Raw genomic sequence first — 26,414 nt, 5'->3', positions numbered from 1 at the left:
TTCTTTTTGGCCCAACAATCCTGAAGCCAGATGCAACCCACTAAGGGAGGGAGGGGGATTTCCCAGGCCTGTGAGGAGCAGCATTTCCAGGAATCAGCCGGCCTCCTGTATGTCCATGGGGCAGGGCCTCCCCAGCTGCCGAACCCCACATAAGAAACAGCAGGCTATGTTATGGCAGACAACCAGCAGGACCGCAAAAGGGAGGCTTTTCAAAGTTCACCCTCCTTTGGTGCCTATGCAGTAATGTCTTTCACCCCGGCTGAGAAATGCCTGCACTGCCATTGGCTTTGTCACCTGTCAAAGAACCCTGCTAGGATGTTAGCCAGCCTAAAGAATGACGATAATTAGCATGCATGCCCGCACACAAACACACAAATCTGATTAAAGGGAAGGCGGTGGAGAGATGTCTGCACCAGCCTAAAACCTCCTCTAATAAAGTTGTTTCTGGAATGTGTGGAGGAGGTAGTTTTGGCAGGACAACTGGAGCCATCAATCAAGTCCTCCTTAGCACTCCGGCAGGAGGTTTGCCTTGTGCTTCTCAGCTGCCCTGTCACTCCTCATCTCTTTTGTTAGCGGCTGTAGGATAATGTGTCCGTTCTGGAGTGGGCACCTGGGAGTTGCAAAGGGCATTCCCCAAGCCTCTTGATTTGGACAGAAAATCAACACGTTTGTGGGGACTTAATGGCTTCTTTTTCCCAGTGCTGGCTTCTAGTTGTTTCTGAGCACCAAGCAGATGCAGCTACATCTGGGGTGGCGCACCTATACATGCACGAGGCGCAGCTCAGGGTGGCATGCCGGAGGCTGTCTCCGTTGGCAGCTCCTCAGGTTCCCCTGGTTTTTTGGCAATGGGCTACATTTGCTCTTAATACAATAGCAATTGTTTTAGCACGTTTCTGCTATTCCGAGCACTTCAGCTGGCTTATCACAACATCCTTACAAATGGCCTGTGCAATAGGTCACTACAATCATTCCTCTATTACAGATTGTGTTGTGTGTGTTAGCATGGCTGAAGCGAAGGCTGACAGAACAGTGGCTTGCCTAAGGCCATCCAGTGAAAAAATGGCAAAAATGAGACCAAAGCAGGGACTCCCAGGTCAACAGCTCAGCCTCTTAGCCACCACTACCCTGCACTGCATGTGCCTGGGCTTTTCTCATTTTAAGTTACAGTAAAGGTCAAGGGACCCCTGACCATTAGGTCCAGTCGTGGATGACTCTGGGGTTGCGGCGCTCATCTCGCTTTATTGGCCAAGGGAGCCGGCGTACAGCTTCCAGGTCATGTGGCCAGCATGACTATGCCACTTCTGGCGAACCAGAGCAGTGCATGGAAATGCTGTTTACCTTCCCGCCAGAGCGGTACCTATTTATCTGCTTGCACTTAACGTGCTTTCGAACTGATTAGGTGGGCAGGAGCTGGGACTGAACAACAGGAGCTCACCCCATCGCGGGGCGGGGATACAAACCACCGACCTTCTGATCGGCAAGTCCTAGGTTCTGTGGTTTAGACCACAGCGCCACCCACGTCCCTAAGTTACAGTAGGAGCAGCTAATGCTCAAGGCTGGGTATTCTCCCTGCTAAAACTAAAATGCAAATCCTGCCCCAAGAAAAACTCAATTCTACAGCCTCCATTTATTCTGCATTTTTAAAACCATTTATTTATAAATTTGCTCCGGCTTTTCTAGTCAATGAGGGGCAGGGGGAGCTATTCTGTGTGGGTGCATTAGCCCCGCCCACAATCACTAGACATCTCTCCTGCATCAGCAAGCATTACTCAAGCGCAGTTCCAAGTGCATCTTCACCACTATAATGGCTAGAAACGTTCTTTATTTAAATGGATAGAGAGAGCTGGATTCTGCAGCCCCCTACCATATTCTGCAGTTTCCCTAAACTGATGTGGAACTGCAAGCCTACATGTAGTTCTGCCAGCAATCTGTTTCTCCTAAGGATAACCTTACCAGCAAAGTCCTAGGAGTAAAGTGAGTCAGTTGCCAAGGTAGGGGTCTGCTGTGTGGCAACATTTTTTTTTAAATCCCAGAATCAACTAAGGAGGAGCCTAGTCGGCCTCAATCTCCCCAAATGCCTGCCCCTGTGCTTTTGCCACTTCCTGCAAGCACCTCCAGGAGAGGGATGTGGTATCTGCTTACGTCCAGTGGATAAAAACAAAATGATGAGAACAAAAGTAAGTTAACAAACTGAGATGAGAGCCTGCTTTGAAGTTGGCCTTTAGCATCACCCTAGCAGAACCACAGAAGAAATATTGAGCCTGATAGCTCAATACATGAGGACTGTGCTGCATCATAGCTGCTCATTTCACCCCCAGCAAAATCCTGGCCAGCTCTGTCAGACCTTTGTATGGGCCACATTAATGATCTTCTACGCATGCTGTTGATATGTATAGAGGATCACTCACATGACCTGAATGCAAAAGATGTAAGGAGTTTTCTTCTTTGACATAATTTGTTTTGGATCCATCAAAAATAGAAACCAGCATTCCAACCCCTATTTCTACTGACGCCACAACAGATGGGGGGGGGGGGGGAGAGACAACAACATCTGTATAGACATACAGTGGTACCTCTGGTTACATACTTAATTCGTTCCGGAGGTCTGTTCTTAACCTGAAACTGTTCTTAACCTGAAGCACCACTTTAGCTAATGGGGCCTCCTGCTGCTGCTGTGCCACCGGAGCACGATTTCTGTTCTCATCCTGAAGCAAAGTTCTTAACCTGAGGTACTATTTCTGGGTTAGTGGAATCTGTAACCTGAAGCATCTGTAGCCCGAGGTACCACTGTACTGTATATCTCATTTTTTCTGTGTCTTTCACGTTTCTTCTTTATGACTGCTGTTGTAATAAATAATCCTTCATAAAAGTTATTGCATTACATACTTCATTAAATTATCTTTCCATTGATATATAATTTTACGGTATAGCTCAGTGCTTTTTTTCTAAAAAAAATGTTTCAGAGCCTATGACAACCCGTATAACTCCACCCTCTTACTAACTATCCTGACCTTAAGTATTAATTATAATTATTGTGTGTGCCAATGATGCCCTTCATGCGGAAGTGATACTGGTAGGTGCCTGCCCCAAGCTGCTCAAACTCTAAAATTGCAACAGCAAGGGAGGGAGGGAGAGAAAACAGAGGAAGGGGAGAGTCAGGGCCAGAAACAGATGCATGTACACAAAGGCAGATACATTTGCTGCCAGGAATTTGGGGCACTTTCAGACTGTCAGTATTTTGGAGTGGGATTCAGTTGCACCCTGGCAAATTCAGGCAGCACAATTAAAGCTCATTTAGGACTCTTGTAAAACAAACCCAAAGGATCAGATATTTTGCAATAAGGAAGGTGATGGGGAAATGCTCTGGGATAACACTTACTTGACACAGTGTCTAATCTCACCACAAACAAATTGGGATAAACGCTCATTAAACTAGCTGTTTTGGAAGAGATTTTAGTCCAACTTATAAGGGAAGCAGAGGGAAAGAGGACTATGATGAATGTCTGTCTCAAGCTTTTACCTCTGTTGATATTTGCACACAGAGGGAAACCCACCCAAAATAAAACACTTCTTGCAGACAGACAGAGGCCAGGATCACAGGATCGTGCAACTAATTCATGTGAAGTATTCTTTATATCCATGTCTAAGTATCTCCAATTTCCATCCAACCCAAACCAAATATTTTACAGAACGAAAAGCATTGTGTTTATTGTGCCAATCAAGCTGCAATGATTCTAAAACACACTCTAGCTAAACAAGTTGTTGCTTTTTCCAGTGTCTGTATTGTGATGTGTGCAGACCCTGCATTCTGAGTTGCCAAGAAGTGTGTGTGTGTGTGTGTGTGTGTGTGTGTGTGTGTGTGTGTGTGTAGAGATCAGTGCAACTAGAAGAATCAACATACTCCACAATGGAGAAGTTCCTAGATAATTATGGCATACCTACACCCTCCCCGCAATAGATTGGGTCCTATGCTGCTGCAGTTTACTTAGAACAGCAGTCAAGCCAGGCTGGATGCAATGTTAATAGGAGAATCCCACCCCCGCTTGCCTTCTGCTAGCCCATATGACTGGTGCAGAGAGCCAGAGGATTTGCTGTGTGAGCTGGCTGGCTTGGTGCCACAAAGGCACGTCCAAGGCCTGGCTATTCAGAAAGGATGCTTAGCTGTAGCAAAGCCCTTTGAGATCTCTCTGTCTTGAATGGAGGGAGGAACTAGCATTGCTGAAGGTGACTGATGCTCCCATTTTTAGATGCATTCCCACTCCATACCCAGCTAGTCCTCTTGGGCTGACATCACAGGATCCACAGAGCTATTTAAACTGCAGCCGGGCAGAGCCAGCCTGAGCTGAGGATCCTGCCTACATCTGCTGACTTCCCCTCTGCTTCATTCCCAGCAGGAGACACAGAGGGAACATGCCCCCAAAGAAGGATGCCCCAGTGAAACGGCCAGTACCCCCGCCTGCCAAACCAGCAGCTAAGCCAGCTCTAGCGAAGCCAGGAACCCCGGCAGCTAAAGGGAAAGCACCAGAACCAGCACCAGCAGCACCAGCAGCACCAGCAAAGCCCAAGGATCCCCCAATTGACCTCTCCAAAGTTGTGGTGAGTAAGACATGGTTGAAGGGACAGGATACCTGCGGGAACCCTTCTCTTCTTAGGAAGGAAGCCGGTTAAAGGCAGCAGCAGGAGGAGGAGGGGGTGGCCAGGATCTTAGGCTATTTTATCTGGATCTAAAGTGTTTTCTGTCCTTTTACTAAATAGACAGAGTGCTTTGTGGGGTGTTATTATTGTAAGAGGTAACTAATTTGAGAAGTGTTGCAGCAGGGCATTACAAGTGGATAAAGGGAGGTTACAGGTTGCAATAATTAATTAGGAACACCCTAATATGAATTAGTTGGTGCGAAGAGGGGGCTAAATAAATCAAGGCAGCTACCACCATTTTAGAAGCCAAGCCTAGCCCTGTTCCACTCACAAACACCCACCCAGCCCGACTCCACAGAAGGTGTTTGGAATATTAAATACGTTTGGGCTTGAATAATATCCTCAGCCTGGGCAGAGACAGACGATAGTTTTTAACAGAATTGAAAGTGATTTGAAAGAGGCTTCACTTCTCGTGGTACACACGTTTCGTTTGCCTGTTTTTCTTATCAAACAGATTTTTGAAACAATACAAAGCCACTTTATTTGAGGGAAATGGTGGGATGAATGAACAACATACCATGAAAAGAGATTCTTCTTTCAGACCACCAACTCTCTGAAAAACTTGTCAGGCTCCAGACTTCCGTAAACTACTTTCCAACTCCCTTGAAGTGGTCAGGTATTTCCCCCTGGCAGAAAGATCAGAATGAGTCAAAGCCAAAGTAAAACTCAACTGACAGGAGCAGCATGTGCTTATGCACACACATTACCCATAAAGCTGGCCACCAGACAACCCCATTCCTATGGGATACCCAAATAGCTGGCAAGACCCTGCTGCATTATCTCCAAGCTCACAGCCCCTCTCATGAACAGCAAGGGACCAAGTAGGTGTCAACTGGGTGTCAATTGAAAGGTACTGAAGGCATGCATACCTCTTATCTGACCTGTTTATTTTCATTCCTTTTTACTGAATCCCCATATTCAGTTTTACATTTTGCAAAAACTACATATGTGTTTAAATTTGCCCAGCTAACTCTGGCTGGAACCAAAACATAGGAAATCTGGCCTCTCTTACTGGAAGTGGTCAGCACTGGGTCTGAAGCAACAAAAAATAAAACGGAATGAACTACCGTAGGATTTGATTGCAACTTATTTCATTTTCTGCTCTTTAAAATCATTTGCTTCATTTACCCTCACAGCTATTGTTCCATGTTTTTCAGAGAGGCAGCTAAGGAGCACAGATGCTTGGTTAAATAGCTCTAGTGAATTGTACACCAGCAAGGATTTGGGTCTAAGTCTCCTTGGCTCAAGGCTAACACTATCTGTTGGACTAAATGATACAGTGTTGGGAACTGGAGCTCCATATGGGAAATGAGAATGTCTAAAATCAGGCATGTTTCTTTCTCAGTCCATTCTGAGTTCATTGTGTGCCTTCAAGGCTGATAATGAATTCTAGTTTTAAAAAGAAAGAAAGAAAAGGCAGGACAATGACTGCGCAAGGTGTGGATTTGTGTGAAGCTAAGTTGGCCACTTGATCACACTCTAGACTTTTAGTCATGATAAATAATTAGCCCTCCATGTCAAGAACTTGGGGTTCCAAGTGGTGGGGGCATGCAACCATAGCACAACGTCCTGCTGTGCTTTCAAAGACTTCTTGCTGACTGCTATTGGGAACAGAATGCTGAATTTGATTGCCCTTGTTCTCCAACTTTTGTGCTGACATTCAGTGAATTTCCCCAGTTTGAATTTAGTTTTATGATGCATACGAGATATAAATATAGTTATATCCTCATATTTAAAGATGCTTAATCTAGGTTTATCATTATTTTTTTCCTGACACAAACTTTTTTGCAGGCACAAATTCAACAGGTGCTGCTTCCCCATCACTATCTCTCTGTGCTGGGGAAAAGCTGTACCTGCTGGATTTTCGTCTGGCATGCAGCTGGGTAAGGCTACAAATAAATGGTAACAAAATTAAGAAATGGGTCTCCCTATGCATGTTTAGCCTAAAGGTGGGTGAAACATCTGAAATGGCTGAAGACTATCAGCCTACGCAAAGCTGCACTACAGTGTGCTAGGTAGCTAAGAATAGAGCTGAGTCTGGGGCTTTCATACAGTATTTAAAAGGAAGTTCCTTTCTTGACCTCTGCACCACACCAGACCTTAAGGCCTTTAGGGTTCATAGCTTCATGGAAAGCTGGAGCTGCTTCTTCTGCTCTTAGTGTAGGGCTGCCGGCCATACATCTGGACATAACTGGGATCAGGCCCTCAGAAGCAGCGTCCAGGCAGAAATGTTGAAATGTCTGAGGAAATCCGGAAGTGTAGCTTTTGGCGAACTTTCTTTTTGCAAAAAGAAGCTCAACAACTTTTGTGTCTGGATTTTCACTTTTTGAAGTATGGCAACCCTGTCTCAGTGCTGCTTCTAGGCAGCCAGGAAATAAAGTCCATTTCCCCATCTCAGCAGACAATGGTGAGTGGGAAGGGCAGCAAGCTAAGGTTAGCGGGTTAGAGGGGCAAGATAAATTTAGCAATTGAAAGGGCTCCTGTTATTTTAACGACAGGTCCGAACAGCAGGCGCAAAAGCCTGGTATTTGGCCTGCATTCTCAGAAAGCCCGGCCAGGGACAGGTGGCCACCAGCGGGGGTGGGGTGGCGGTGGGACTTAGCATGTTCCCCGCTTTTTACAGGGAACAGTTATTTCAATCCTACCTCTATCCCTTTGCTGGGATGCCACCTTCTGAGACTGCGAGGATCAAGTTGCGGGAGGATTGGGGCATTCAGTCAACAGCCATGTCCTCCTAACGCTGCGGGATTCCTGAAACAGTGAGGTAGGGGCTTCAATAAGGAGAGTGATGGCAGAGAGGGGAAAGCGAGCCCTTATTTAAACCCACTCTAGATTCCAGCCCTAGAAACCTGCTGCTGAACTGGCCTCCCTGGCGCCTTAAGCATCTCCTCCGCCTGTCATTGCTGGTCACAAGGCTGAAAGAGGCAGCGAGAGGCCGGCCTCTGATGCAGGAAGAGGCAGTCTAGCCTAGCAGTTCCAGGCCTGGCCACAGCAGCACCTGCATGTGCGGCGAAGAACCGTTCTTGGTCCCATGTAACACGCAGGGCTCGTTTGCACTGTCCACGGGCCACAGAACAACCAGAAAAAAGAGTACCTGTAAAATGTGCAGATATACAATGATAAAACAATTCCATGGGAAATGCAACATGTATATCTGTAGTGTCGCATGTCGCAAAACTAAAAGTCCAGAGTTCACCCCACAAGGAAGCCTCCCCCTGGGCCGGCCAGCCTTAGGCTAGGTCCCATCTCCAGCCACACATGGCCACACGTGTGTAGTCTTGGGGAAAACGCTTCCTGTCCCCAGGATCTACTCCCAAGGCCTGTGGAAAGCAAGATGAACAGAAGCAAGGGTTGTTACCTTTTGTAAATCTCAGAGCTGGGGCAGGCCAGGACAGAACAAATATATGGAGCCCTGTACTGTACAGTGCATCAAAGTGCAAGTAGATAAATAGGTACCACTCCGGCGGGAAGGTGTGCTGCTCTGGTTCACCAGAAGCGGCTTAGTCATGCTGGCCACATGACCTGGAAGCTGTACGCCGGCTCCCTCGGCCAATAAAGCGAGATGAGCGCCGCAACCCCAGAGTCGTCCGCGACTGGACCTAATGGTCAGGGGTCCCTTTACCTTTACAGTACAGTGAGATGCCTGGACCACAGCCTTTTTGGGCCCCTAGGAGCTGCCACAGGGGACTGAGGGGTTTGGGGTGCGTTCAGACTCCGGGTGGAATACACCTAACCTTTACACAGAGTAGACCCATTGACATTAATAAGTGAACTCATGCTCGTTAATTCCATCCTCTGGCTCCAAGATTGCTCCTCTGTTGTAAGCAATAAGCGGAACTGCAGTTGTCTTTCCACATGATCATGAGCCTTCCTGCACTTTTTCTCTGTGCATTGTCCTCCATGTTCCATCCACACCAGCTCCTGTGAGTGACAAAGGGGAAGCTTCAATTCACCATTTGAAGCTCAGCACACCTTTGTGGTGGCCAACATTTTATCACCCTGCTCATTTTCACCACTGATCTTTTTAGCATATAACACTTTTCTGGCTACGTTTTGTTCAGTTTTTAAACAAAAATGTGATGCATTTAAAAAAACCACCAGAAACACATATTAGCCTAATTAAAAGGATCAATTTAAAAATGAATCAATGTGATAAAATGACACCCATTGCAAAGTTTATAGTGAAAGTGTGCTGCAAAGCTGTGAGAGATTCGCCTGAGTTGTTGGTCACTGCCCACATGAAAACTCTGCCCTTTAAGAGATACTGCTAAGGGAATCTGCAGCTACAGAGAGTGCTCTACTCTTCTGTACTTCTGAAAAAAGCAAAGACTTTGCCTGGAAAAAAGGCATATATAATGCAGGGAAGACAGAGGATAGACATTAATGGACAGTGATGCCATGTGCATGTCCTGTGAAAAGAAAGTGTATGGAGAGTGGCAATTCCACACCTTGGTCTGCAAACATCCTTGGACAGCTTCTGCATGAGGCACTGAAACTGGAATTTACCTGCCTTCTTCACTGACATTTTATAGGGGCCCACGTGCATCACCGTCCATTTGAAAGACATCTGTGTTTTCACAGTGATACACATGACTTCCCCCCTAATGCATAGAATTCATTATTATAATTTTAAACCCGGAAGAGAAGCATAGTCTCCAGAGGGAAAGATGCTTCCAACTTGTGCAAGAGGTGTGGTCCCTATGTGTATAGCAGCATTGGGGGGGGGGCATAAATGAGCCCTATCACCCTGCCCCCACCACTTCCCATACCTAAGAATGCTTTTAATATCTGGTAAGGCCATTCCACATATTTTAAAACACTGATTACTTATTTGAATGAACATGCTGGAAATGAACATACACTAAGCCCTATATCTTATCTAATTGCTCTGTGCTGCTTTAAGATGTGGGTTTTTAACTGCATAATTTGTGAAATGTTTATAACATTGTAAACAGCTTTACCTTGCACAACTCTGAGAAAAGCTGCCAGTCTCATTTATTTATTTATTTATTTATTTTATCTTAAAAACTCTTATACCCTTTTCATTAATGCACTGATGAATCTCAAAGTGGTTCACAATACGCAGCAGCCCATTGGAACTGAACTCAGGAAGTGAATTAGCAGATGAAGAGGCAAGTGAAGACTCAGCAGGCACCACCATCGCTTGAGAGATAGTGTGGCCTGTCCTGACCACTGGCTCCTCTGGACTCTTCAGGGGATTCAGGTCTTAGCATAAAATTTGGAGGAGTTCTGGGGAACTGAGTCTCCACAGTTGGGAAGGAAGGGAGAGAAATGGGAAAGCATAGAATCATAGAATCCTAGAGTTGGAAGAGACCACAAGGGTCATCGAGTCCAACCCCCTGCCAAGCAGGAAATACCATCAGAGCACTCCTGACATATGGTTGTCAAGCCTCTGCTTAAAGACCTCCAAAGAAGGAGACTCCACCACACTCCTTGGCAGCAAATTCCACTGTCAAACAGCTCTTACTGTCAGGAAGTTCTTCCTAATGTTTAGGTGGAATCTTCTTTCTTGTAGTTTGGAACCATTGCTCCGTGTCCGCTTCTCTGGAGCAGCAGAAAACAACCTTTCTCCCTCCTCTATGTGACATCCTTTTATATATTTGAACATGGCTATCATATCACCCCTTAACCTCCTCTTCTCCAGGCTAAACATGCCCAGCTCCTTTAGCCGTTCCTCATAAGGCATATTTCCCCCACTTTGTTTACTGACAAAGTACTTGCGCAACATTGCAGGAGAGTGAGTATTTTTTGTTTTATTTTATAAGGCCGAGGAAGCAAGTTGCCCTTTCTCAGTGGCAGGAAGGGAAGTGAAAAGCTGCTGGATCTCTCATCAGGAGTCCAGCCAGTCAGCCAGCAGCAGACCTCTTGGCCCAAGGGCTTCAGAGGAGCTGAGTGGGCGCGGAGCAGGGTTGCCTCCTTGCAGAGAGCGGGAGAGAGAGGTGAAATTGCAACTGCCCAACTACCTTGGAGCTGGGGTAGGAGGGGAGGGCATGGAAATCTCCTTGGCATGCGGTGCCTTTGCAGCACTCTGTTTACTCTCTCTCTGCCTCTCCATCCCCCTGCTCCTACCCTTTAATAACCTCAACTGTGAAAGGCAGTCATCTCCCAAGAACCTAGACAACATTAGAAAGTTGGCTCATAAGAAAAATTCCCAAACCCATTTTAGGGCAATGCCTTTATGAGGCCAACCAAAATGACACAAAACAGTGTGCAAGCTTTCAAGTTCCACAGAACTGTTTCCCACCTGGCCTAATGAAGAATTGTGGAGAAGTTGGAAGCTTGCGTGCTTTTTTGTGTGTGACAGTTTGGTTGGATGAAAAAATGGTATACTCCAATATGGATTTTGGAAGTTCTTTAAAAGTCTTGGTGTGAGAGTGATAGAATGGAGGGAGGGGAAGGAGAATGAATTGTCGCACACAGCTGTGTCTCACCCACTGATATGAATGGAACATAGCAGAATGTGGACACACAAAAGAAAATCCCTGGTACTCGGGAAAAGCAATTGCAATTCCACTTCTGGCTTACCACAAAAAAACCCCAAGATTGTATCTTTCTAGGCGCTCCTTGTCTTGGAAACACCCTTTGTTTGAGAAGATTGAGAGACAGGTCTGAGGAGAACTGAAAATTGGAGAACAGAGAGACAGAGAAAGGGAGTAAAAATGAACCATTCAGAGATGACTATGGAGGAGACATTTGCGATATATAGACACACAGGTGGAGAACCTTTCTTAGTGTGAGGGCTGCATTCTCTCATGAGGTAACTTCTGAGGGCCTCCTAGTGATAGGCAAGGCCAGAGTAATGGGTGTGACTCTTTTCTTTGTACAAGAGGTTGCATTCCAGCCATGGCTGTAGCCAGGATTTTTGTGGGGGGGGGGGGGCAGAACCAACGTGATTGGTCAGTTAAGTATTTCTATTGTTTTACTTGATCTGGGGAGGCATCTCCCCGCTGGCCCCCCCTTGGCTACACTCATGATTCCAGCCACAATAAAGCCAGAGATTTCTATCCAGGCTAGCAAGAGCCAATATCACAGTTAAAGAGTTTGACGAAGGCACGGAGCAGGACTGGTGAGGAGTCGTGGGTCTGCAGAAAGGGGGTGGCCTAGGGAGAGCCCTGAGAATTTGATCTGAATAAGCAAAATTCCTAATCCTAATGGACTGTGTAGGTATTTTTGAAAAATGCAACAGTACAAATGTCCAGTATGGTCATCAACTCTAAACAAGTTGACCATTTTTTACACATCTGTTCGCCAATGAAAATTAACTGGTCAAATGTTAAAATGGACAAAATACATAGCATAGCTGCCCTGTTTCATCTTTAGTTTTTCTTTGGGAGCTTTAGCATCTGCTCTGTCCACTCATCTCTGGCTGAAGAAGTTTTCTGCGAGTCCTAATGCTTCCTTTTTATAACTTGGCATTTCTATCAACAACTTGGGCTTGACCACCTTCCTGTCACCTTGCCCAGTCTCTCTCTCTCACTTCAGTACCATTTCCTGTGACTGTCATGATCTCCAACCACTTTCTTTCTTCTTTGTAGATTGAATTCACTAAGGAGCAGTTGGAAGGTAAGCCAATTTGATTGTCCAAAGGCAGCAGGATCAAGCTTTCCTGAGCTAGATGCAGAGGCGCTGACATCGCATGACGTTGTGCATGCATGCCCCCTGCACCCACAGTCGCGGGGCTAAATTGGTGTGCCTGGACGCCCATAAGTGCATGAACTTTCACCTGGTGGCAAAACTATTTCTGATTCACTTCTACAGCCCACCTCAAACAAAATATAGTGGTACCTCGGGTTACATACGCTTCAGGTTACATACGCTTCAAGTTACAGACTCTGCTAACCCAGAAATATTACCTCGGGTTAAGAACTTTGCTTCAGGCTGAGAACAGAAATTGTGCTCCGGCGGCGCGGCGGCAGCAGGAGACCCCATTAGCTAAAGTGGTGCTTCAGGTTAAGAACAGTTTCAGGTTAAGAACGGACCTCCAGAACGAATTAAGTTCTTAACCTGAGGTACCACTGTAACTGCTTTGTGTGCATCTTGGTGTTTGCTTTTTACTTCCTAAAACCTCTTAGTTTCTTAGGGACTGGGAGCTGTTATCAAAAGCAATGGCCCTGTATCACCTTCTCTCCCCATAACATTTAGAACACCAAGAAGCACAACATGATGCCAGTGTTCTGCAAGGTCCGCCACCCCCACTTCATTTAACTGGCTGCTGGGAAACCTGAAGTGGGGATGAGATCACATCACAATTTTTGTAGTACTAGATATAACCAGGAGTGGGAGAGGGGTTACAGCTACTTCTGGTCTCATGGCATAAGCAGCGGAGAACGGAGTAGCTAGAACTGTCCTCTTGGACAGTCACATAATGTATCCCTGCCCCAGCTTCCTCCTCACATAGACTCCAGTCCTCCAGGTTCAGACTGAGCAAACAATAATTACAATTGTCCTTTCTTTCCCAATACACCTTTGTGACCCACCCAGTATCATCACACCTTTAGTTTCAGCTTTCTGATCTGACACCTCCATGCACGAGTGCACACACACACACACACACACACACACACAAACACACACACACTTTTATTTCAAAGGCATTCATAATTTCCCTCACGACACAAAATAAATTATATATTTTTTCTGGCTTTCTCCACAACCACTTAACAGTAATTCTTATTTTTAAATCTTATATCAATAAACTCATTTTTCTGCCCCAAAAGCCCTGACGCGGATTACAATATATGTGGGTTCTTTAGCTGGGAGCAGCAACCGTTTAGACTGCAATCCTTGCCACACTTTCCTAGAAACAAGTCCCATTTAACTCAATGGGGCTTACTTCTGAGTAGACATATATAGGACTTCAGCATTCATAAACTTGGAAAGTGGTTTTACATTTACACTTGTAATGCAGGCAAGTCCTTAGGAAGCCTCTCCATGCTCACCAAACCATCCCTCTATTATTTTGAAAGCTGCCCTAAGCATGATGAGAGAAAGAGTGTACATATTTCCAACAAACAGAACATTGTACTGTAATCACCTATAGGTGCCTGATTTAACTATCTTGCACTTTCAATTGCTCTTACCACTGAAACCTTCTTTAGCAACTTGAAGGAATGTCTCATTAGCTCAGTTAGTGGAGGAGTTGGGGGCCTTAGGTATCTGAGAGATGCAGTTCCTCTTGGTGTGCCTGATTAGCCATGCCTTTGTGCTGTCCAAGGTTGCTACGGGATTAGAGGTGCTGTCTAAATATAAAAATGATTCCTTGGCAACTAAAACCTTCCCAAGATCAAGATGATGTCCCTTTGGAATGAAGGTCCCTGAGATCCTTCTTTCATTTAGAGCAAGAATAGCCAGTGTCTTCCTTTCAATATCGCCATTGTTTTCTCTTTAGACGCATCCCAAGCAGAGCTTGCCCTTTGGTAGGCAGCAACCTCCCTCCCTCCCTCCCTCCCTCCCTCCCTCCCTCCCTCCCTCCCTCCCTTCATATTGGCTGTGATGAGTGATAGAAACTGGGCAGGTTAAACAGACCTTGCAGACGGCGGTGTCTAGTTTCTTGGGATTATGTGAACCATCAAGTTGACAGCTGGCATGGCAAGCTTGACACTTTATCCCCAAAAAACCCTCCGGTCCCCGGCAGCTTGCCCAGTTCTGAGACCTCATCACAAAATAACCACATTAAAACTTTGGTCTAATCTCCCCTAGATTACAAAGAGGCCTTTGGGCTCTTTGATCGGGTTGGTGATGGCAAAATCCAGTTGGGCCAGTGCGGAGATGTGATGAGGGCCGTGGGACAGAATCCCACAAATGCCGAGATCATGAAAGTCCTGGGACACCCCAAGCCAGATGGTGAGTCTTGCTCCTTGTCTCACAAGCAGAAAGGGAAATGGACAGTATGGCCACTTGAGGGCAACAGATTCCAAATTCAAGCAGGTGTACAGTACAGAGTAGTACTAGGCAAAAACTGCATACAAAAATGTGTGTATCAGGAGAAAGTGCTGCTAAAATGCTGGTGAATATTCTTGAGAACTTTTTTTAAATAGAAAAAATAGCAAGCTGATGTGGAAATACGGTGAACTGAATTTAAGACTGGGAAAACAAATTTGAGAGGTCTGTCCATCTTTAGTTAGGAATGGGGGAAAGGATGGGAAGCTCTGTAGGACACATCAGCCCTGAAGGGTGTTTTCAGACGTGAGGCTGATATCCCTTTAGAGCTTCAGCTTTCTTACTAGTTCTACTATTCAGACTTGAGTGCCAATGCTTATGTCGCCAAAATGGTACCACCCACACGCAAGGAGGAGATACGTGTGCATGGATGGTGCCCTTTTGGCTGCATTAGCCTAGGCACTCATGCTGAATATCAGAAGCAGAGATGTCGTATCAATTAAAGGAGAAAAATAAGGGAAGAAAATAGGACAATAGTAGAAACATAAACATAGAATATAGTATTCTCTCTTTCTTTACTTCTGTATAATTTCCATACTTTATATAATTTAAGTATGTATTACATAGAAACCCAGTATAAACACTGAAGCAAAAGAAGCTGATGTGTGGCCAGCTCCTTCCAGTTCTGAGCCTCTGCTCCATCCTCCCCCAAAACCAGATGCTAAGCAATTTTCAGGATGCCAAACACAGTTTTGGGTTCACATTCCAAGTGAAAGAGTGCAGTCCTCATGGAATGTATACAATCAACGGACACAGATTTCTGAGGGTGTAGGCTGGGAAGTGCCTCATGAAATCTGTGAGGCAAAGCACTTGAGACTAGTTTGCTGTTGACAGTCTTTCCTCTTCCTCCTCCTCCTCCACTAGAGCTGAATTCTAAGCGGGTGGAGTTTGAAGAGTTCCTGCCCATGTTACAGACTATTGCCAAGAACAAAGATCAGGGAACCTACGAAGACTACGTGGAAGGGCTCAGGGTCTTTGACAAAGAGGGAAACGGCACCGTCATGGGTGCAGAATTGCGCCACGTCCTCGCCACGCTTGGTAAGTGCTGCCAAGTGAAAAGGCAAAACTTTCTCACCAGTTTGTTGCCAGGAGGCCCAAGCAGCTTTGGGGGCACACCAAACAGGAGGAAGCCATGCTAGAGCCCAGAGCCCAAAAGGATCCCATTTTCAACGCAGCCATCATCCCATTCACTTACTTCAGCTTTTGGTCCAGGTGGATGTGCTAAACTAGCCAATGGGCAACGCTGCAATTAATCCTTGTTTGAAATGATTGTTCATTCATAAATGAACTGGATGGTCTTAGGCAAGCTGGTGTTGCTTAGGTTAGGTACTGTCTCTCCCAGTGCTGGATTTACGTATAAGCTAAACAAGCTATAGCTTAGGGCACCACTCTCTTGGGGGCCCCAAAAAAATTTAAAGGAAAAAAACAACGATGTACATTTCCAAAATATAAGATAAAAAACAAATAAAATAAAGCCTACATACAGCAACAGTGTTTTGTGTTGTGTAGGCTCCTATTTGTTATGTGCAAATGGCTTTAGATACCAATTAGGTCAATAAATTACCATATAGCATATATTCAACCTAAAAAACAGTGACAATTTGTTGTTGACTAGGGACACCTGGACATATAAAGGGCCCCATTACCTTCAGTAGCTTAGGGCCTCATCAAACCTAAATCTGGCCCTGGTCTCTCCAGGTACGGTTTTGCATCCTGATTTCCCCTTGCCTTGGTACTAACACTAGCCCCACTGGAGACTCATAGTACCTCTTCCCCATTAAGGTTTGGGGGAGTGGCCTTTATATAGAGAGGATGCCCTTGTGGCAGGACATTGTTGCACTCTCATCCACTATAGAATACATGCATTAATAAATAAGGACTTGCACTTCTGTTCCAGGGAGATGCAGTGCACAACCTGCAAAGAACTATTGAAAAAGTGAAAAGTCTATAAAATGGAGAGATACTTTTGCTGCCCTTTGTCTCCTTATTTTATTTTAGAAGAAAGGATACATGATCATTGTTACCCTTCAATCTAAGCCTATAATATGTTAGAGGGGTTTTTTTTTCTGGTGGCAGACGACAGAACCGCAAGACCGGTGCAAAACACTCAAACAAAGGTTTTATTACAGCTATACAAAAACAACAAACACAAAGTATCTGAAGAATCTGAAGAAGTGTGCATGCACACGAAAGCTCATACCAAGAACTAACTTAGTTGGTCTTTAAGGTGCTACTGGAAGGATTTTTTTAATTTTGTTTTGACTATGGCAGACCAACACGGCTACCTATCTGTAACTGAAACACAAAGCATGTGGGTGTTCTCTCTCTGCAGGCAAAATTCAAACTGTGACTTCTGTTCTTTTATACACATTACCAGCTGTGTCTAATCAGCCTAGAAAACCACACCCAGAACTCACAGAAAAAGTTCTTAAAGCTTTTTGCACCCTTTTACTGTTTCTTGATGAATGATATCTAACATAATAATGCAACTGAGTTCAATGTGGCTTACTCCCGGGTAAGTGGGGTTTGGGTTGCAGCCTAAAGAACTAGTCATGCTGATAGACTAGAGCATCAGGCTTGAACTGGGAAAAACTGAATTCAAATCCGAGCTCAGTTACACAGCTGTGTCCCAGGCTCATTCCAAGGAGCTCACAATGGCATATGATAGAATTTGCTCTACAATCCTGTGAAATGGGTTAGACTGAGAAATAGTGACCAAATGTCACCTTGTGAGCATCGCAAACAGCATGGATTTGAACCCAGGTCTCCCCTTCAAAGTATGGCCCTCTAAAAAATAAAATTAAAATACCTATTTATATACATACACACACAACACATACCAACAGTTTGTTTTGAAGATCAACTGTAATTGATTAGAATTTTAAAAAGGTAAATATCACAAATATCTCAAAATCAGATTTGACTGTTGATGCCATTTACAGCAAACCACCTTCGGTGCCACAAACAATGTAGTTTCACACACATTCTTGAGAAGTTATTTCAGTGCAAGATGCAGATTGAACTACTTGGTATGCTAGGAGCAGCCACTGCAGTACCCTCCAGATGGTGCTGGGCCACTGCTCCCATCATCCTTTGACCATGTTGGCTGGGGCTGATGGGGACTGAAGGAAATGTAAAGAACCTGACCCCTTCTTCCATGTGCTGCTGTTCCTCCTCCTTCTCTTTCCAGGTGAGAAAATGACTGAAGAGGAAGTAGACACTCTATTAGCTGGGCACGAAGATGCTAATGGCTGCATCAATTATGAAGGTGAGAGACTGGGTCTGTTTTTGCATGAGCAGGTAGGCCCAGTGTCAGAACACTCATATTGGACTCATCCAGACTTCCTAGGCACAGCGCCACACTTTGAAGTACTGTATCCAAGCACTCTTCCCTCCCCCCCTTCTTTCTTTCCCAGAGAAACCCCGCTCTTTACCACTGAATCAGAGCAAATGGCAATCTGTGGGTAACACAAATTGCCATTTGTTCTGATTCAGCATTAAAGAGCGGGTTCTCATGGGGAAAGTGGTGGGAAAGTAAAAAAAGAGTGCTTGGACACAGCGCTCTAAAATGTTGACCTGTGCCTAGAAAGTATGGCACAAAAGGAAGTCTGGATGAGCCCATGACCTTGGCGGGGGGGGGGGGCATCTCCCCCCCAATCAAGTAAATAAATAAAAATACTTAAGTAACTGATCAATTGCATTGCAGATAACTCAGTTCTGCCCCCTAAAATACAGCCTGCCTATGGATGATCACTTAGAACAGGTGAGTAGACAGTTTAGTTTGATTCAAGGGAAGCAGCGACACTTCCCAATTTCACAGGGAAATGTGGTGATAAAAGTGTAAATCCTGCAAGCTTGTATATCGCAGTTAACTAAATTTATATATCACTTGACTGTAGAAAAACCTCTATGCAGTTTACAAATGAATATTAAAAAGCAGGTAATGTACAGAACATTGCACACATTATCTACAAGTTGTGGTAAAGAATATGCTTTGCAAGTGAAAAGTCTCAGGTCAGTCCCTGGCATCTGCTGGTAGAGCTGGGATTATTACACACCCCCCCCGAAACCCTGGAGAGACACAGCCTATCGGTGTGGACAGTATCAAGTTTGCTGGACCAATGGTCCATCTAAGTACAAGGCAGCTTCCTCCGTTCCTAAGTTATATGGGATGCTGGACTTTGCTTGTTGCAGTTTTCATATGCAAACAAATGTGCAACACTGTGTGGATGAGGTGCTTAAGTGCCTAGTACTGCTGGTAATACAGAAGCCACAACTGACCCATTCGACCTCATGCTACATCTAGGGGCCTCATGCTACATCTAGGGGGCAGTTAGGCACTTCATGACCTGCTAATGCCCGAAAAGAAACTCCTAATATTTAAGGGGAAGTAAGTGAGGGCAGGAAAACAGATTGCAGGTGAGCAAGTGGGCCGGTTGTCACCTGAGGCAATAGTTTTGCTAATGAAACATCTGTCAGGGAGGGACAAGAGGCAGTAAAGGTTGACTGCTACCTTAAAATATCAGGTGTAACACACATGACGAAGAACTCATAAGAACTCATAAGCCACTTCCTCTCAGCTGCTTGGAGCGCCATAACTAGACACTGGAGGCATCTATTGGGAGCGAACATGGACCACTGGTACCAAACAGTATGGAAAACAGCCTTCCTAGGAAAGCTAAAACAGGAGGATGCTTCACCCAGTTTGGCTCTCCTTCATTGTGTATGCAAGCCAGCAAGGCAATCGCCAATCCCCCCACAACAGCATACAAGTCAATATGGTTAACCTGACCCAGCAATACCCCCCCCCTCGCACACACAGACAAAATACACTGCAACCAACCGACTGCAACCTACCACACCCTGGGCCTTCTGGTCTCTCACACGGCAAACAAAAATAAAGTCCCTGTTTGCGTGACACTGAAACAAAAGCTTTGTTCCTATACTATGCAAAAGAATGAAATTCTACTGTCTTCCCCTTTACTCCCCTCAACTCCACATTTCCTACAACAGTAATGTCTCACTGACTTGTTTGAAGGATTCTATGACTTGGAAGCAGAGGCTCTGTATGTACTCTTGTTACCCAAGAAAATATGATGATGAAAACATATATGGGGGCGGGAAACAGGTGTAAAAGGCTCACTGGACCAAAATACTGAGCATGTGAATCTGGTGGCAGGTAGTTTTAATTTCCTGACAATTCTTTCCTTTCTCTCCACAGCCTTTGTCAAACACATCATGGCAGTCTGAGCGGAAGAGAGTGAGTATGTGCCTCAGAAATGAGTGTGGTTAATTCTGTGGAGTGGTGTGTGCTGCTCCCCACCGGAAATAACATTTCCTTCCCTGTAACCTCTTTCAGTATTGAGCCTTGAGCTCTCTTCTGAAGTTTTACGTTTGTGTGTGGTATCTTGGAGCCGTGAAGGTGCAAAATTGAGAAGATCCGTAATTGAGAAGATCCATTTGGGGGCACCAAATTTTAGCTTCACACAGGGTGACATATTATGAAAGATTACCGTAGTCCACCCCTCATTGGAGGCCCACTAATATTAAGTGTGCATGGGACGCGGGTGGCGCTGTGGGTTAAACCACAGAGCCTAGGACTTGCCGATCAGAAGGTTGGCGGTTTAAATCCCCGCGACAGGGTGAGCTCCCGTTGCTCGGTCCCTGCTCCTGCCAACCTAGCAGTTCAAAAGCACGTCAAAGTGCAAGTAGATAAATAGGTACCACTCCGGCGGGAAGGTAAACGGCGTTTCCGTGCGCTGCTCTGGTTCGCCAGAAGCGGCTTAGTCATGCTGGCCACATGACCCGGAAGCTGTACTCCAGCTCCCTCGGCCAATAAAGCGAGATGAGCGCTGCAACCCCAGAGTCGGCCACGACTGGACCTAATGGTCAGGGGTCCCTTTACCTTTTATTATCAAGTGTGCACACTCCAGGAAAGTTACTTGTTGCTGTTGCTTGTTGATATAAAGTCAGTTTGCTATAACTTGTTAGTGCTGATGTTTGCAAAGACTAGCATTGCAGAGCTGATGTAGCCAAGCTGGTGAACCAAGAATTTTCACCTTCTCTTCAGAGCTCTTGTCTTGAAGAGCTACTTCATACTAACTCTTGCTAATCTTTGATACGGACCGTAATGGACACACCATCTTCTTTTCTCTACAGACCTGCTGACGGTGGGGTTGAATAGCTGCACCCTTCAGGCAGGACTGCTAAACCCATCAATCCCCGGTGGAATCAACTGCCCCCTTTTTCTACCTTTGTATAAACACAATCGGCCACCCACCCTCGCTCAGAGTGCTGGCTGCAAATGATGCTTCATTTATACTGCAACGTGGGAACATCACTGAGTGTTCCTCTGTGGAACCAGAAGGGGGCACCATTGAATGCTACAGCCTCTATGAGAAAAACAAATTTTTAAATCATTTTGACTCTCCCAAAACAATACATTTACTCCACTGGACAATAAAGTCGTTGGTTTTCAGCTCTTTCTGGTCTCTGAGTTTGTGTGATGATGACGATGATGATGATGAAAACACATTTTTATAGAGCACGTCACAGCGTAAAATCATCAAAAGAGTATGCACAATAAAAACAGGGGGAAAATGTATCTTTGGAATGCAAGGAGGTTCCCCCTAACACCAAGTTATCAGGGAATTGTGTGACAGCCAAAAAGCTCCGAACCATATTGGAAAGCAGAAGAAGAGCCAGGATCTGTCAACAACATGTGAATTTGCACACACAGCCAGATCTAGTTCACTGCTTTAGAACAAAACTCCACAAAGTGATTTCTGAAATAGAAAGGGAGCTGCCATGGGCTCCCCTTCTGCCAGGTGGGCTGCCTGTGCCACATATGCTTCAAGTCTGCCCAGGACCAAACATTATGCGGTGTGGTGTCGTGGTGAGTGTGTTGGACTAGGAGCAGAGAAACCAGGGTTCAAATTCTCACTCAGCCATGAAGCTCACTGGGTAATTTGGCAAGACTGTCAAACCTGTAAGGATAAAATAGAGGTGTTTGGGGAGAGACCATGTATGCCAACTTGGAGGAAATGTGAGAGGATGATACTACTGTTGTTGCTGGCATTCATCTGTCTCGAACCTCACTGATGTGGTCCAATGGAAAGCAGAGCAAGACATCCAGCACCAGCTGGGTTGCCGGAAGGAGGCAGACAGGATGCCATCCAACTCTCTTAGGGACTCCACTCTGGATTTGTGTAGGGTTTACACCTTAGCCCTTTCTTCTCCTGAAGATCTCCCACAAGGCAGAGAAGGTTTAGAATCAGAGTTTTCCTTCTCCTAGTTGGGCTGCCTTCCCAGGTGGATGAGCCCCATCCATCCCTCCCTTTCCTCTGCAGCATGGGCAGAAACTGCCTTCTTGGCCACTGGATGCACTTTTGATCTCATCCACCCAATCCACTAGAGCCTGTTTTCGCATGCAGGGGAAATCCCTAACCCACCAAGCGTTGGAGACCCATTGGCTACCCTCACCTGGTTTAGGCAGCCGGTCAAAGCTGTTTCCCAGGGTGTGGCCGCTGTCACTTGCTGACAGCTTCTGGAGCCGCAGGTGAGAGCTTTGTGCAGGGTGGGGGCCAAAGGCAGACAAACTACCCCAGAAGGAGCACAACCAGAGGTAGGTGTGCCCCACCAGAGATACTACTCATCCCCTAACGCTACTAATACAGTGGTACCTAGAAATGCGAACGGGATCCATTCCGCAGCCCTGTTCACATCCTGAGCAGAACGCAAGATGCGACAGCACGTCTGCGCGTGCGCGGGTCGCGTTTCGCCGCTTCTATGCATGCACGTGAAATCATTTTGACCATCTGCGCATGCGCATCCTGGTTACTGCAGAGTGCAATCCAAAAATACTTATCCTGAAGCGTATTTATCCCAAGGTATGACTGTACAGTATCAGGGGTGTGTAGCGCGGGGTGTGTGCCAGGGGGGCCGTGACCCTGGGTGCACAGTTTTGAAGAGGAGCGAACCAGGCACCCCCACACAAGAGATCCCAGAGCGGCCCAGGCCGGTGCTCTTCTCCGCCCACCAAGGGCCACGTCAGTGCAGTGGCGTAGCGTGGGGGGTGCAGGGGGGGCCGGCCGCACCGGGCGCAACATCTGGGGTTAGGGCAAATCCACGGGTTAGGGGGGCAAATCCACGGGTTAGGGGGCGCAAATTACTTGCCTTGCCCCGGGTGCTGACAACCCACGCTACGCCACTGCGTCAGTGTGAGGCAAAGGCAGGTAAGGAGGCACCTAGCTTTGGGGAGGAGACGGGAGGGCTCTAGGACCCTGTGAGACCCTCAGGCCTCCTTCCCAAAGCCCAGCCCTAAATCTTTTCCTGTGTCTGCACAATGTAGTCACTGCATCACAGTTCTATATCTTATTCTGAGGACCTTCGTGCTTACTTAATAAGTCATATCAATATATTATTTGCCAAATAAATCATTATTGTAAATAAACATCAATAAGATCTGGTTTGAGAATAAAGTATATTTATATCTCCACCCAGACTCTGTTTCATTGGTCTCATTTGACTCCTGCAGGGCCATTAGACTCAAACATTATCCATGAGTTGCCAGTTAATTTAGGATATTTTATTTTTTTAATTACTTATGTGTTGCATTTATATCTCACTTTTCCCTCAAAGAAGCCTACACGGTTCTCCCCATCCTCACAACAACCAGCCTGTGAGGTAAATTAGGCTGAGAGGCGGTGAGTAGCCCAAGGTCACCCAGAGAGCTTCATGGGAAACTGAGGACTTGAACCCTGTTCTCCCAGGTACTAGTCCGACACTCTAACTACTACACCACACTGCAAATGTATGCAGTGGGAACACACATTTATTGCTGAAAACTGTGGTCTAAACCACAGAGCCTAGGGCTTGCCGATCAGAAGGTCGGCGGTTCGAATCCCCACGACAGGGTGAGCTCCCGTTGCTCAGTCCCTGCTCCTGCCAACCTAGCAGTTCAAAAGCACATCAAAGTGCAAGTAGATAAATAGTTACCGCTCCGGCGGGAAGGTAAACGGCGTTTCCATGCACTGCTCTGGTTCGCCAGAAGCGGCTCAGTCATGCTGGCCACATGACCTGGAAGCTGTACGCCGGCTCCCTCGGCCAATAAAGCGAGATGAGCGCCGCAACCCCAGAGTCGGTCACGACTGGACCTAATGGTCAGGGGTCCCTTTACCTTTACCTTTATCCCTGTTACATGGAACCTCCTGCCAGGCTATGAACTATGAACTATGCATGAGCCGGGGTAGCCCTATGTTTGGTGCTTCAACAAAAATGAAAAATCTTCACCTTCCACTTGTAAATGGATCAACAAGGTGCGTTCCCTGTCCTGGTTTGAACTCACTGGGTCCTGACATGAGTGCAGGAGGACACTCAAGGGCTGCCCTTGAGGTTTATGTCCAGTCAGTGGCGTAGTGTGGGGGGTGCAGGGGGGGCCAGCCACACCGGGCGCAACATCTGGGGGTTAGGGTTAGGGCTAGGGGGCGCAAATCCACAGGTTAGGGGGCGCAAATTACTTGCCTTGCCCCGGGTGCTGACAACCCACGCTACGCCACTGTGTCCAGTAGCTTGCCTGTTTAGGTCTCCCTGCTTCTCTTTTTCAGTGGTCTGAACCATCGCCCCTTTCCTTGTATTCCTGCTCTATATTTCCTGTTTGCTTCTCCTCTCTGTGCCCATTCATTGGTGTATTTTGTCCATTTGCAACACTTGCAGCAAATACACACATAATATTTTAAAAGTGTGTATAATGAATAGGAAGGGTAATGAATACAATTGGCGCTTGCTTATCTGCCCGACCCTCTCTCCCTTCCCAGAATAAATATTTAAAGTGGCACAAGAGAAACGTGTGCATTTGGATCTGTCCGGCTGTTGCCATTCAATATCCACACTAAGCCCAAGATTCAAAGGAGTTGTCAACACATTGGCTTATGATATGTGTGCAGCACATCTGTAGCCACTCCCCCCGTGATGCACTGACGTATATCCCCAGCCACCACCCCCTTCAGGACTTGCACGGTAAGGCTTCAACCCCAATCCTGTGTTGCAACTGGAAAGTCACAACCAGACTTGGAATTTTTATAGCAGGATGAAATATCTCCCGGTCCCCTCAATAAACAGCCACTCAATATGTTGTCACCCTCTTTGGACCCCCATCCCTTAGTGATGACAGAAGAACCATCAAATCGCACTTTGCTCAGACTCACGACAAGCTGTCAAATTCAAGAAGGTTAAAAAGAAAAGGCTATTCCCACGTCAGGGAATACTCTGGACTCATTAGCGCAGATGAGACACATTAGTACACAGCCAGGCCTGCTGATATATGAGCTGTATGAATGTGTTGCATTTAGCGCATGTGTGCCCTGGAGATTTGACTTTTGTTGCTCTGATGTTCTGGTCAGAATCACAGCTCGACAAGAAGGCCCTGTAGCATACCTTAGGTCAGCCTTCCCCAACCAGGTGCCCTCCATAGCTGTGCTACTTAGGGCTGATGAGAGAGTTAGAGGCCACCAAGCTGTTGAAGGCTGCATTATCATTAATATTATTAATGATATATGCATTTGCACACTTCATGTTAATACATGTATATTTTCTAAAACAGTTGTTGGTTAGAAGACTGCAAAGCGAATTCCACAGAACTGTGAATTTTGAAGGCTGCGTTACAGCTCACGTGCCATTATGTGAAGTGTGAATTAGGTTCACTTTAAAATCAGTATCAAACTGGACCCTTTCCAAATAAACAGCATGGTTGCCATGCTTCTCATCTCAGGAAATAGCAACTCCAGGCATACCTAACCTTCTTTATGGGAAGGTTGAGTCCCACTTGCTTTCTTGACTCTCATCTCACTGTTTGTTTGCCCTCCACCAACCTCCAGCAGTGAGCCCCCAAAATCTAACCATTTTCACTCTGCTTCATTTCCCCAGTGACAAAGCGGAGTACATGCAATTAATATCCTTTCTTGGACCGATGAGTTTTGTGAATGAGTATAAACACCCAAACCATAAAAGGCTTCTCTTTTGTATTAGCTTGGCTTCCATAATGTGGGAGAGACTGCTTTCTCCCTAGCACAGGAAAAGCCACCTCACTGGTTAATGCAATCAATTCAAGTTGATGAAATTGCCTGTTATTACAAAGCTCCTGGATTCATTCTGTCACATGAAACACATTCTGCAAGAACTAGGGAAGGGTTAGGGCCACGGGGCAGTATATTTTGGAGTGGGACAAATACACTGGGAGCACTCTTGCATTACACTTCAGAGTCTCCACCCACCCAAAGCAGGGACCTTCAGCCTACCTTAGGATCAGGCCAGCCTTAGGCTGGGTTCCAGCTCCAGCCTACCCATGGATGCTCTGCTTAGCCTTGGGAGAAAACACTTTGCATCTCTCTGATCGACCCGTCAAGGGCAACAGTTCTGCTAAGTGTGGTGGGGCGCTGCTGCTGCTCACCTGACCTTTGGGAGGTAACATTTCTGCTGCTTACTAGGAGGTAGAGGGTTGAGGCAGAAGGGAGGTTGGTGCGGCACAAACACACCATCAGGAATCCTGGATTGGCTCCAATCGTGCATTTGCACTGTGCCAGCTCACCCCTCCTGGTAAGCAGCTGCAATGCAACTGACTGGAGATCAGGTGAGCAGGGCCAGCCCATCATACCACCTGTGACAGGTCCTCAGTCCTTGGATCCTTGGCAGGTGCCTGGCCACGCTGATGCGTATTAAATTGTGTATTAGTTAGAAAAATAAATAACACATTGCTGTCATGT

At 46.1% G+C, this 26,414-nt stretch overlaps 1 protein-coding gene across 2 annotated transcripts; it reads left to right on the top strand.

Annotated features, from left to right (window-relative positions):
- The first annotated feature begins 4,085 nt into the window (after positions 1–4,085).
- On the top strand, positions 4,086–21,133 carry LOC309336221 (myosin light polypeptide 6-like). 2 transcript variants are annotated; one of them, XM_081851829.1, is made up of 8 exons: positions 4,086–4,224; positions 4,392–4,596; positions 12,252–12,279; positions 14,416–14,559; positions 15,520–15,693; positions 17,846–17,923; positions 19,877–19,915; positions 20,815–21,133. In XM_081851829.1, the coding sequence occupies exons 2-7, from the start codon at positions 4,411–4,413 to the stop codon at positions 19,903–19,905; spliced, it is 639 nt and encodes a 212-aa protein (XP_081707955.1). In that variant the 5' UTR covers positions 4,086–4,224; positions 4,392–4,410; the 3' UTR covers positions 19,906–19,915; positions 20,815–21,133. The 2 variants fall into 2 exon arrangements, with proteins under 2 accessions (XP_081707955.1, XP_081707954.1); XM_081851828.1 differs by lacking the exon at positions 4,086–4,224 and having other exon boundaries at positions 4,251–4,596.
- The last annotated feature ends 5,281 nt before the right edge of the window (positions 21,134–26,414 follow it).

Source organism: Podarcis erhardii (genome assembly GCF_964252035.2).
Source record: "Podarcis erhardii genome assembly, chromosome: 2".
Lineage (NCBI taxonomy): Eukaryota > Metazoa > Chordata > Lepidosauria > Squamata > Lacertidae > Podarcis > Podarcis erhardii.
Note: the sequence above shows the minus strand (reverse complement) of the source record. Positions and strands in the feature narration are given on the sequence as shown.

Excerpts from the sequence above, each read along its gene's own strand:
- LOC309336221 (XM_081851829.1), top strand. The coding sequence starts at position 4,411 with ATGCCCCCAAAGAAGGATGCCCCAGTGAAACGGCCAGTACCCCCGCCT. Across the intron at positions 4,597-12,251 it reads TTGACCTCTCCAAAGTTGTG|ATTGAATTCACTAAGGAGCA; the intron begins GTGAGTAAGACA and ends TCTTCTTTGTAG. Across the intron at positions 15,694-17,845 it reads CCACGTCCTCGCCACGCTTG|GTGAGAAAATGACTGAAGAG; the intron begins GTAAGTGCTGCC and ends TTCTCTTTCCAG.